Source organism: Glycine soja, chromosome 8 (assembly GCF_004193775.1).
Source record: "Glycine soja cultivar W05 chromosome 8, ASM419377v2, whole genome shotgun sequence".
Lineage (NCBI taxonomy): Eukaryota > Viridiplantae > Streptophyta > Magnoliopsida > Fabales > Fabaceae > Glycine > Glycine soja.
The window spans coordinates 45,155,187-45,167,749 of NC_041009.1; the positions used below are offsets into that span (position 1 = coordinate 45,155,187).

The 12,563-nt window shown below is 30.2% G+C and overlaps 1 protein-coding gene across 1 annotated transcript; it reads right to left on the bottom strand.

Moving 5' to 3' along the window:
• Positions 1–1,869: 1,869 nt before the first annotated feature.
• Positions 1,870–8,682, bottom strand: LOC114423544 (probable 28S rRNA (cytosine(4447)-C(5))-methyltransferase). The gene is made up of 17 exons (XM_028390346.1): positions 8,314–8,682; positions 8,048–8,232; positions 7,548–7,611; positions 7,312–7,445; positions 7,051–7,134; positions 6,878–6,952; positions 6,662–6,733; positions 6,512–6,585; positions 6,154–6,206; positions 5,459–5,568; positions 3,918–3,986; positions 3,738–3,812; positions 3,413–3,505; positions 3,242–3,321; positions 3,049–3,148; positions 2,424–2,698; positions 1,870–2,283 (listed from the first exon to the last, which is right to left on the bottom strand). The coding sequence occupies exons 1-17, from the start codon at positions 8,543–8,545 to the stop codon at positions 2,214–2,216; spliced, it is 1,845 nt and encodes a 614-aa protein (XP_028246147.1). The 5' UTR covers positions 8,546–8,682; the 3' UTR covers positions 1,870–2,213.
• Between the last annotated feature and the right edge of the window lie 3,881 nt (positions 8,683–12,563).

A 12,563-nucleotide genomic window follows, 5' to 3' on the forward strand; every position in this document is an offset into this window, starting at 1 on the left:
TTCTTTTTTTCCTGATATTTATGAAAAACTGAGTTCTAATTGAAAATTTTCACTTTGTCTAGAAAACTATATATATAGCATTATTTTATCTACTAGGTTTCATGTTGGTTGGTGATGAAGCTCAAATTTTAGTTGGGCTTTTAGCCTTTCTACTAGACTTGCTAATTTGCTGCCTTGAAGAGCATTGATTCTGAAATTTGTTTTCAATTTCCATTTTTTATTGTTTTTCTTTATTGCACTCTGGTGGTATTGATTATAGTAAACAATATCATGGATATACTAACTGTTTCAACCCCTTGGTGTTTGATGCATATCTCTATCTAACTTTCATCCATACTTACCATTAGAAAATTAACTCATGTGCAGGTAATCTACCATTGCTTTTGAGTTCAGGTTTTTCTCTGCAAGGGATCATGGGCTGGTGGATGATACTGTAGTGATCAGGAACAATTCATTTGATAAGACTATACTGGCATTGATTCAGCTGGAACGGATTGGATCAAAGTTTCATGTTCCCTTCTTCTAGATGAACTATGATTCATTTTATTCAAAGCTTCTTGACATTTTAAATGATTGTGAGGGTTGGTTGGGGAACTGTCTCTAGAGGTTGCATCATTATGGAAGGTTTGTAACAGGAACTCAGAAGCTTTGGCGTACCTAGAAGAATTCTATGGCATTTCTTCCTGTGACAAAAGTATGAATGATTCATAATATAAAACTTAATCCATTACAATATAAACAAATGTCCAAGTCTCAGAAAACGATTATACATATTTTGAGAAAACATAGTTGATAATTTAAATTTTGAGAAAAGGCAAAGAAAGCAAGAGTATTCAAATAGAGAAAATATATTTGATTATATTCGCACAAATATTTTTATTTTATTTTAAATATTTATAAAATTATATGAGAAATTGATGTTTAAAACTTAAAAAGGATTTAACATTGTTAAATTAAAATATTTTTATGATTATACTCTAAAAAAGGATATTGATTTTATAATATTTATAAACTATAATTAAAGCTAAATTTAATTTATTTTATGATATTATTCAGTAAGTAATTTAATATCAAAAATATATTTAATAAATTAATTATAATACTTTTTATATATTCATGAAAATAATATTAACATTAATATATAAATATTAATAAATAAAATTTAATATGAAGCTTTTAAATAGATTCATATTAACTAGTTAGGTTTAAATTATTTTTTAGTATAAAAAATTGAGCTTCATAATATGAATATTATTAGAGAAAAATATTTATTTATATAAGTTTTTAAAATTACTTTTTCTAATTTATAAGTAAAAAAGATTTTATAAAATTTCAAAGTACATACATATATTGTTAAATCTTTGCGATGGTCTTAAATATTTGAAAAAAAATTATTATTTACAATGATCTTGAATATGATTTTTGATATCTAACATTAAAATATATAATTATATTTAATTTATAATACTTATAGTCTTTGACATATTATTAAATCTTTATCGCTCATAATTATCTTTCGTGAATAATATTTATAACTTCTAACATAAAATTAAAATTATTTTTAATTTAAATTACCATTATTGATAAAGTAATTTAAAATTATTTTATAATAAAAATATATTTAATATAATTGTAATAATAATAGAGATTTTTTGCTAGTAGAATGATAAAGATGTTTAGTCTTATAAGTATATGAATGAGGAAAAAAATAAAAAGAAAAAATTAAAATGAAAGGGAAAAAATAGTTAGAAAGAGAAGTTTTGGAAAAAAAAAATAATCACCTACTGTTAACATGTGTCAGACCAAAACCTTCTTCTATTAATAATAGATAGACTTGATCATGAAAACATAACAGTAACATCTGAAACATGGTGAATCATCAATATTTGAAGCACGTGTAATGGAAAGAAGGATAATTAACATCCAAGACAATAGACATGAAGATTGAAGATAATGATAAGAAAATAAACCCCAAATAATTGATGCCACGAAAAAGAAATATTTTTTCTTTCCGATTTACACCATTGCAGATGGAAGTTATAAAATATACCTCGGCTAAATAATAACCTTAAAAACAAAACAAAAATGTGCCCTAGATTAGGGCATGCCACTGATTCCGGGGTGTACTCCTATGACAAGCAACCACCCCCAGTACTTCCATCTTCGAGTCGAGTCGGTGCTATAACTGCCTCATGTATTGCCACTGGCTTTGATCATTTTTTGTTCTTCTGTTGTTTGCCACCTTTTCTCCTTTTTTCTCTTAAAGCATTTCTCTTATCCTCCCTGCAGGAATCACAAATTCCTTAGATTTTCATAGGAAGGTTTATACCCATAAGCTGGCAATAAATTTATTGATAAGGTTATGCTCAAGTGTTAGTAGAGGCCCAAGGTTTTATATATCAAACACGGAGAAGACATCTAACCTGGCTTTTGAAATCTCTTCCTTAGATGGAAATTGCCTTTTATTCCTCTTTTTGGGTTCAGATTCTGAAGATGCTTTGCCATTTGATTTTAGACCGTTACTTGGTTTTGAGGGGAACTTTCTTTTCTTCCCCTTTTCGGATTCAGAAGATACATTGCCATTTTCTTTTATGCCATCACTTGATTTCTCCTTTTCCTCCACGAACGAGGTAGTGTCTTCTTTCTCGGCTGTTTCTGATGATATTGCACCAGGCTTTGAGCTGCTCATTTTTTTCAACTGTCAATATAGAGAGTATAAAAAACCATGAGTTTATTTTGAGCCCATATGAACAACAGATTAACAGTACTTTCAGCTTCACAGTCACTTCTATGATTAACTACGGCAACAAAAAAATGTTGAAATTTTCCGGCTTAGAGACTGGATACTAAAAATAATGGAGACAATTTATATTTTTTTATATTGCACTCCCATAAGTAGAATTAAACTCAAACCACAAGTTAACAGATTATTTGATAAGGTTCAAACCAATAAGATATATATGTAAATTGGTTTTACTGAAAACTTTGTAATCCAACAATCTTGCTTTAAATAATCAAAATTTCATTTATCAAACTAAGAATACATACCTTTGCAACAAAAAAACCATCCATATTCTGTACGTGAGGATAGAAACGCCTTGTCTTTTCTAAAGAAGGGTGAAAACGTTGTTCCCTAAACTTTGTAAATCTGATGGAAAGAAAATGCCACAATATAGTGATATACATAATTACTAATCAAAACCAGCCCTATCAGGGCGGAAAACAGGAATGAAATAATTACCCTGGACGCCCAAAATCAAGTCCACAAGGAACCAATTTAACATCCCGCTTTTTGAGTGCATAGTCAATAACTGACTCATTCTGAAGAATATTTAATGAAAGAAATTTTAGAAACATGACATAAAAAAAGGAAAAGAGCATATCAACTAAATAGATTCAACTGACAAACAACCTCGGCAACCATAATTGAGCATGTAGAATAAACAACATATCCCCCAGACTTTGAATTAGCATCCACCATGTCAATTGCTGCAAGAATGAGCTCCTATAGAAAAAAAAAAGTAAATTGCTAAACATGAGAAAAAAAAGGACAAACTATTAGTCAGGTTTAAATAAAAAGAAATTTTATCGTGAAAGAACAGTTTTGTTGCCATTATTTTATGGCAGAGTACAGACTACAGATAATCAAAATAAGATTGCATATTTCACATTGCTCACACAGTCCCAGCCTTATTTTGCTCATTCTCAAACAAAACCTTCAACAAAGTTTAATTTACCTTCTGTAGATGCGCACATTTCTGTATATCTTCCAGACTTTTAGAGGTTTTAACAGACTCATCTTTGGAAATAACCTGCATGCAGAAAGTCCTTCAGTCCCTTTCTAGGTTCTTCAAGAAAAACAGAGACAAAAAACCTCCCTAAAATTAAACTCCCTAATGTTATTCACTATTTCTTACCCCAGTTCCACTGCAAGGGGCATCCAATAATACTCTATCAACAGCATTTACACCTAAAACCTTTGGAAGCTGAAATACAACATTAACCAGATATTAGCATTTACCACCACACACAATATCATTATACAACCTACAAAATAAAGGACTTACGAATGGCAATGACATGTGAAAGTCAAAAGTTGAACTAAAAAAGCTCATATTATACATTTACCAAGTATAACATACAAAAATAATAAATGAAATAGACAAAATCAGCAACAACTCTTGTAGCAAAAATGGTAGAAGATAATTTTCTAGGGGTTCAGTCTATACGTTCACAGATTCCCGTCCTATTATAACTAGTTTAAAGGATATATTAGAACAGAAAGATACAATTGTAGAACAAATTTTCACCATCGTTGGCTAGATCAGAAACTTGCAAGACTTAGTTGGGGATGCCATGTCAGAATCTGAAATAGAAAACCTGGTTTCTGATAGTGCAAATATCGATTCCTTGGAAGAATTGATGAGAAAGCAAAGAAAATCATGAAAACCATTCATCAACAAAACCTGCATATGGGGTTGTAGGTGGTAGACTCCATTCACAGAAGGATGAAGCTACACTTCATGAGGAAAGTAGATATGCATGATAAGGAAGAGGAAGGAAGATATTGATAGATATAAAAGAGATTTATAGGAGTCTCTGAATGAATTGGAGCATGTGAAGGAGGAAAGAGATAGGTTTTATAGAAAAGCAAATATCATTATCCAATATCTGATGATTTTGAAGCTGACTAAAAGAATTGAGGACTTGCAAAGGCTTCTTAATCAGGAGGAGCAGAAATCAGCTTTTGTTAAAGTTTTGCACTCAGGAAGGGGATGTCATTGGTTCAACGAGACAGTATAAAACAAATCATTGAAGAGATGACTGTTGAGATGGAGCACTTGAAATCTGAGATTAAGAACCAGGAAAACACTCTTGCTGAGCATGAACAGAAGTTGAGACAGTTTTCAACCTACTCAGATAGGTTAGAAGTTCTTGAATCTGAGAATTTGCTTCTGAAGAAACATTTGGCATCATTTGCAGGAGCAAATATATCCTTTGAAACTGATTTCGAATCAGTTAGGCAAGATTGAGGTTGGAGGTGAAGGTCATCTAAGTGATGCAGTAAAGTTGGAATGGGTAGGGAGACTATACTCTGATCTACAAATGACTAACAATTTGCCATTAATATAATTGTTGATATAATGGCCTGTACTCTAGGTACAGTCCCAGTTTCTTTCAGTTACGTTATTTCTTGTCACAATTACTTGATGTTTCTCTCAGCATTTTTTAATAACAAGGGAAGAAGTCTTTCTTTACCTTCAACAAAAATAGGGCAACCAATTAACCAATTTGTCAAACCAAACAAATTATGCAGAACAACTGAGAAGCCAGATGGAGAGTCAAATAAAAAAAACTAAACCAAATGACAATAAAATCTAATAGCAGTGAAGTCATTAAAGTTTTTTTTCAGTAGACAACCAGTAAACAAGATTTAATGCAGGTAAAAGATGCTAACCTCCTTTCCATCATAGTTACAAACTACAGTGTTAGATACACCCATGCGATGTAAATTTGCAGTCAGTGACTTAAGTCGTGGTACCTTCATTTCATTTGCAAAAATTATTCCTGCCATAAAAAGAATTGCATGACTGAATTACTGGAACATGAATTTACAAACCAAAAACTTGAAGCAAAATCGAGATGCAACATACAAAGAACAATTATTTCAATGGCTTAAATTCCTAGATCCAACAGACTGTAAGAATACCGATATTTTAATTACTTAAATTCCTAGATCCAACAGACTGTAAGAATACCAATATTTCAATGACTTAAATTCCTAGATCCAACAGACTGTAAGAATACCGATATTTCAATTACTTAAATTCCTAAATCCAACAGACTGTAAAAATACCAAATAAAAAATGAGCAGGGAAAAATACAGACATAACAATTCAAGGAAGTAACACCTGATAATGCTTTTTTCTATTGTCACAGTTTGATTAAAAAGTTCCACATAGATGCTGAAAGTTCACTTTTGCAATTAATGTGCAGAATTATAGCATGATTTTTCATGCAGAAAAAACAGCAATAAAGTTTAATCTAAGGATGAAAAACAAAGTTTACAATCCAAAGTAAAGTAAACTGTTTGGTTCCTCTTTCTAAAATCATGGTTTAAAATGCATGGGAAACTGAAAACATAAAACATACCAGTATTCTTCATTAGAGCAGCAATGTAAGTTGTTTTACCACCAGGTGCAGCTCTGCGAAGGGCATAAACTTCTTCAGCAAAACAGAAGCTTTGCAAAAAAGAAACATGTTCTATATTGCTACTCAAACCAATATGTCTTAGAATATGTAGCAAAACTATTGAATATGATATGATAAGTATAATTTTAAGGAACTGTAAATTGCCACATGCACACTGCAAACATTAGCTTAGAGTTTGATGAGAAACTCGTGTAATAGGCTCCCAATCACACTGCAAACAGATAGAAGTTCTCTCTAGCATTTGCATACAAAAGTCATTTTAATAAGCCATAGTCCATAGACAATGATTTATACTTACGCCATATCAACAACTCGTTCCTTCTCTTGAGGAGCCAAAGCCATAACGGGCAGAAAAGAGCTTGCACTTTGTAGCTACAAACAGTGAAATAACTAGTAGTAAGTGCATCATAAAATATTAAATGAAATGCAATAGTAAATAGCCACCTACCATGTAGAAACCAGCCATATACTCAGGAGTGGCACCAATAGGCACTTGAGAATCATACACAACAAGTCCAACCTGTGAATAAAAAAAATATCATCCAGGTTTCTTATTAGATTGTTGCTAGTCTTCATGATAACAACAACTACACAACAACAAAAAGTCTAAATAACAAAAAAGAAATAAAAGGACAAAAGAAAACTTAAGATATGAATCCTTTACCTTTGACCATTTGCTTAGAGGATCCAAATTTACTCCCCTATTTATCAAAACATCCGCCAAATCCCGTCTGCGTGTCTGAATGAATGCAGAAGAAAAATTTAAACTCTCGGCGGGAAACATGAATAAATTCACATTAACTTATTAATCCAAAATGACAGAAAAGGACATGCAACCTTCAATGTATTAGTCCTCAGACATATAGGACGTGGCTTTTCAAAGGCTTCAATCAGTTCCATAAGTTCAACAACTGGAAACATCTGAGACAAAACAAAATACAAAGTTTTCATGCAAACCCTCATTACACATTAATGAAACACAACTCCCTTTCTATGTCCTGCTATAGCAAGGTAAAAAAATGGACACAAAGGAGCAATAGCAATTGGGAAGAAATCAAAGTTCAAAATATTAGCAGTAATAATAATGATCATACCAACCTCCACTAGAGCACTAATTAGGAACTCATTGTAGCCATAGTAGGTACATAAATCTTTCTTAAGCTGTTCAACATACTCTTTTCTCGTTGACCCGTCTTGCCTCAAAGCCTTAAAATTTGAAAGAACACGAACAACTAGAGAAACAAACACATTTAAAACAATTACAACATCTTCTACAGAAGAGCCCAAGGAACGTTCATGACAGTCTAATAGAGTCAACAGCAGAGTAAACATACTCTCTTTGGTTCTCCTCTGGAGATTGGAAAGATCAGGTGGGCGGAGAGCCTCCTCATCAAGCTCCTAGCAGGAAGAAAAAACATTTTAGCACATATTCCAACAACCAATAATGTAAAAAAATAAAAGGAGCAACTTTTGACCACGTTTAGATGAAACAGCTTAACTAAGCCATGTTTAACAAGAGCTCAGCCTGAAAAAGAAGCTAATTTACAAAGCTAAAAAGAAAATATAACAGGCTGTAACTCATTTTCATAAGCATGGCCAAAAAAACACATACTAAATGCTTACATGAAACTCCAAAATTCCAAAACAGCAAATAAACAATATAGAAGCTCTTCCAAAATTCAAGCACTCACAAACTTACAAATAGCTTATTTTGCATTTAAAATACTTTTTTATTAAAAAAAAATACACTCGTTCCAAAAACACTCTCCAATGATTTAAGAAACTTAAAACAAGCCATAAAGGTCACACCGAAAAATGAAAAAAAAATTGAAACCTCTTTGGTAGGCAATCTGAACTCATCAGACTCTTGGTTGATGTTGAGCTGCATTTCGGCATCCGCGTCCTCTTCCTCTTTCGCCTTCTCTTCGTCAATAGCTCTCGACTTCTTTTCAATATCACCATCATCCGAATCGGAATCCGAACCTGACTCCAAACCTGACTCCGAACCTGAGCCTTTTTCTGTGAGAAAAAAAAAACACAAACTTCAGAACACCACAACACCGAACTCGAACGCTACACACGCTCGGGGACAACAAGCACCTTCGTCGTCATCGGTTCCTTGGAGGAAATCGTCGGCTAACGGATCGTCTCCATCGGAGGAGAGCTCCGACGCGGAATCGGAGTTGTCGTCACCGAGTTCGAGTTGCTCCGGTTGCAGTTGCGGCGGCGTGTCTTCTTCGGATTCGGAGGTAGAATCGTGCTTGGGATGGGTCTTCCTAGGGTTCTTCGGCGATTTGCTTGGCTTAGAAGGTTTCTTCCTTGCGGGAGCCATTGGAGGAAACTGAAGAAGAAGAAGAAGTGGTGGAGTGTGGTTTGCGCGCAGTGTTTTTATTCTTTTCTTTAGGACAAATAAAATTCGGCTAGGGTTTAGGGTTTACCGGGAAGAAGCGCCGCGACGTCGTTTTATGCTATTCAAAGTATACTACATTTTGTTCCTAATTAAAGGAGATGGGGTTCGGCCGTTGGGCCTTGTTTCTTATTTTAATTATATATATATATATACTGGTTAGGATAGAATTGGGCCGTTGGGCCTTGCTTCATTTTTTAATTATATATACGGGTAAGAGTGTTGCTTTGAAGACGTTAATGAAATGATTAAAATGTCTTTCATTATTTTGATATAAAAAGTTAAATTCACTCGTCCATATAAGTATTTATTTCTCTCCCATGTCGCTTCTTCTTCTTTCGTCTTTCTTCTTTCGTCTTTCTCTTTGTCCGCCAGAGTGCTTCTTTTTCCACTTCCTGCGGCGGTTATGGTTTTTCTTCTTTCTCCACTTCCCACGGCATTGTGATTCTTCTTCTTCCTCTTCAACAAAAAAAATAATATTTTTCTGAAAAAACTCCATACAGACATCAATATGTATGATTCATATGGATTGTCATTCATACGGATTGACAATCCGTATGAGTTTCTTTTTTGTTGAATAATTTTTTTTCAAATTATTCTTCTTCCAAATTTGTTTTTTTTTTAATTTTGTATTTGTCAATTATTATTTAAATTGTTTCGTAGTGTAATGTTGTTTTGCAATGTTAGTGAAATTTTATAATTTTTTCTGATTTATATGTTAAGTATTGATTTTATTTATAAAAATATATATTAGTTGTTACTAAGATTTAATTAGATTTCTAAAATTAAGATTAGATTGGTGAAACAATTAATTTTCAATATTGTTATATTATATTTGTCTAACTTTTAAAAAAAATCAAAACAAATATTTATAAGATATTGAATTTGTTACTAATGAAAAATATTGAAATTGTAATTAAAAATAATTTAAATTTGTTAGTTACAAAAAATATTTAAACGAAAATTTTTAATAATTAAAATTTGTTATAAAAATATTGAAACATAATTTTTAATTGTACAATAAATCTGTTAGTTATATAAATTATGAAACCAAATTTTAAAATTTAAAATATGATAAGATTATTAGTTTAAGATAATGATTGAAATCAAATTTAAAAATATATTTTATTTGGTAGTTATAAAAAATACTAAAACCAAAATTTAAAATATGATAAAATGGTTAGTTTAAGATAATGATTGAAATCAAATTTAAAAATATACTAAATTTGGTAGTTATAAAAATATTAAAACCAAAATTTAAAATGTAAAATATCATAAGATTTTTAGTTTAATAATGATTGAAATCAAATTTATAAATATATTTGATTTGGTAGTTATAAAAAATATTGAAACCAAAATTAAAAATATGATAAGATTGTTATATTAAATTTGATAGTTATAACAAATATGGATACCAAAATTTAAAATATGATAAGATTGTTAGTTTAAGATAATGATTGAAATTAAATTTAAAAATATATTTGATTTGATAGTTATAAAAAATATTGAAACTAAAATTTAAAATAGGATAAGATTGTTAGTTTAAGATAATGATTGAAATAAAATTTAAAAATATATTAAATTTGATAGTTATAAAAAATATTAAAATCAAAATTTAAGATTTAAAATTTAATTATTAATCCATGTGGATTTAAATTTTTTTAAAAAAAAATTAGAAACATACGGGTCATAAGGATTGCTTATATGTATGAATTATACAAATTGTCAATTAGTATGGCCATACGGATTAATGATCCGTATGAGTCATGCGAATTAACAATCTGTATATTTCTAAATTTTATTTATGTACTTCATCTAAGATCATAGAATCAATCTTGATCCTCATCAACAACCTTTCATCATTCTATTGTGACTAATCCAGGTAAGTTTTCGCATTTAATTTTCATCATGATTCTGATTATGGAAACACAATGGGGTTTTATTTATCTTTATGCAGTCACTACATGGATGTGGTTAGGATTAATGATTGTCTTTTATAATCATCAAATTAGGTTGATTGATTGAATTCCTACATATTTAGCACACAAAACGATGTCGCATGTCTCAAACAATATTTGATGCATGAAATGTTTTTTCTTTTTTAAGAGTATTGTAGTTACAAGATAAATATTTATTTTATACATTAATTAAAATTTATAATAAAAAATAATTATGAATATACAAATTATATTTTAGATCTTTGATAAAAAAAACAATCTAAATCACAAATATTTAAAAGTTGATTAAACTAAAACAATCTCATACTAATTGATTTACGCATGATTTTCATAATAATTATTTTTAAAATTATATATGAAATAATTCTTAATTAATTCACAGACTACAAATCCTTACATTGACAAAGCGCAATTATTAAAGTCTTTCAAAAAGTGATATTAAAATATTTTATACTTCAAAAAAATTATTACTATTTATTAAATATAATAATTATTTTTAGAAAAGATTTTCTGTTTTCTATTTTATTTTCATTATATTTGACTTTCATAAAAAATATTATTTTATTTTCATTTTTAGAAAATATTTTAAACTTTTAATTATAAAAAAATAACTGTTTATTTTCATTTTTTTACTTTGAAAATAAGAAATAAGGTAAAAAAAATGGATATATGTTAATAATTAAAAATATTTTTTTTCCAAAATATATTTTAAACTAAACAGCTCCTTGGTTCTTACGAATTCACTTCATTTAACGTTGCCTGTGAGAAAGATTCTTCTAGATAGAATTTCCGTTAAAGGCTCAATGATTGTAATCACATTCTTTGTGAAATAATTGTTTTACGAAAAGCAAACCAATGAGTGGTATATATCTAACGGAATGCGAAAATATTGATGGAAGTGAATTTTTTACATGCTCAGTCAAACCATATTTTATTCATTTTCTTGACATGTTTTTATGCGTATCATAATGGTTGAAAAATGCACCGAAATTTTTTGATAATGGTTAAAGGGTATGAATCACGACAGCAACAAGTTGTCATGAAAAGTGTGTCACACCAACCAAACTTTTGCTTCTATATATAAGCTTAATATTATTGGTTTGTTACAGTTAACTACTTGAGTCAACACATCAAAATTCCGTGGCTAGACTTTGCCTCAAATTAACTAGCTCTTATATATTTACTATTACTTCCTTCACCATGGAAATTGGGAGAGAGGATGAGATTGTGGGCATGTCAATGTCACCCCCCATTAGTTGGTTCCACTAACAATGACTCTTGACACAACAATGAGATCATGTCTCATGCATATCTTCAGATCATAAGTACGCAGAGATTGACATAGAAATTGAAGGTTTCAATTTGGAACAAAATTGTCCCCTCCCCATATTTCTCAAGGTACTAGGGGCTAATGACTTTAAGTTGCACGAGAGAAGAATGTTACATTATACTTTCAAATTCATTCTTTACTTTGATCCGTGAATAGTATATATATCGTGTAAAATTTTTTTAAGTTGTTATTTAATTACAAATTATTATATATGATAACTACCTTAAAAATCATACTTATCATTTTTTCTAATTAGTTGACATGATAAACTATTTTTATATACAGTATCATTGGCTTATTATCTAAATAGGTCTCTTTTAAAAAGTGTGTTGATATTTTAGAGAATAAACGAATAACAAGTAAAGTGATAAAAAAAAAGTGTGTTTAGGAGAGTGTGATAGTTGCATTCCTCTTCTATAGTTGTATGTGTTCATTTCTTTGTTGCATATGGACCAAAATCAGAATCAAATAACAACTAACAATTGCCATTACATTTTTTTGGGGTAAGCCAACGAGAATCTTAACTATACTATTTTGATTGTTTTAAATCTTTTACACTTCATTTCTCATTGATGTGCAGTTTGAATGCAGGAGCTCCTTAACTATAGGGAATCTCAATCCATGTTACTTTAAGTACTTGATCCTTTTATAGAAC

Coding starts and splice junctions, on each gene's coding strand:
- LOC114423544 (XM_028390346.1), bottom strand. CDS start 8,545: ATGGCTCCCGCAAGGAAGAAACCTTCTAAGCCAAGCAAATCGCCGAAG. Junction 5,569..6,153: donor TGCTCTAATGAAGAATACTG/GTATGTTTTATG, acceptor TTTTTATGGCAG/GAATAATTTTTGCAAATGAA. Junction 3,149..3,241: donor CTTGATTTTGGGCGTCCAGG/GTAATTATTTCA, acceptor TCTTTCCATCAG/ATTTACAAAGTTTAGGGAAC.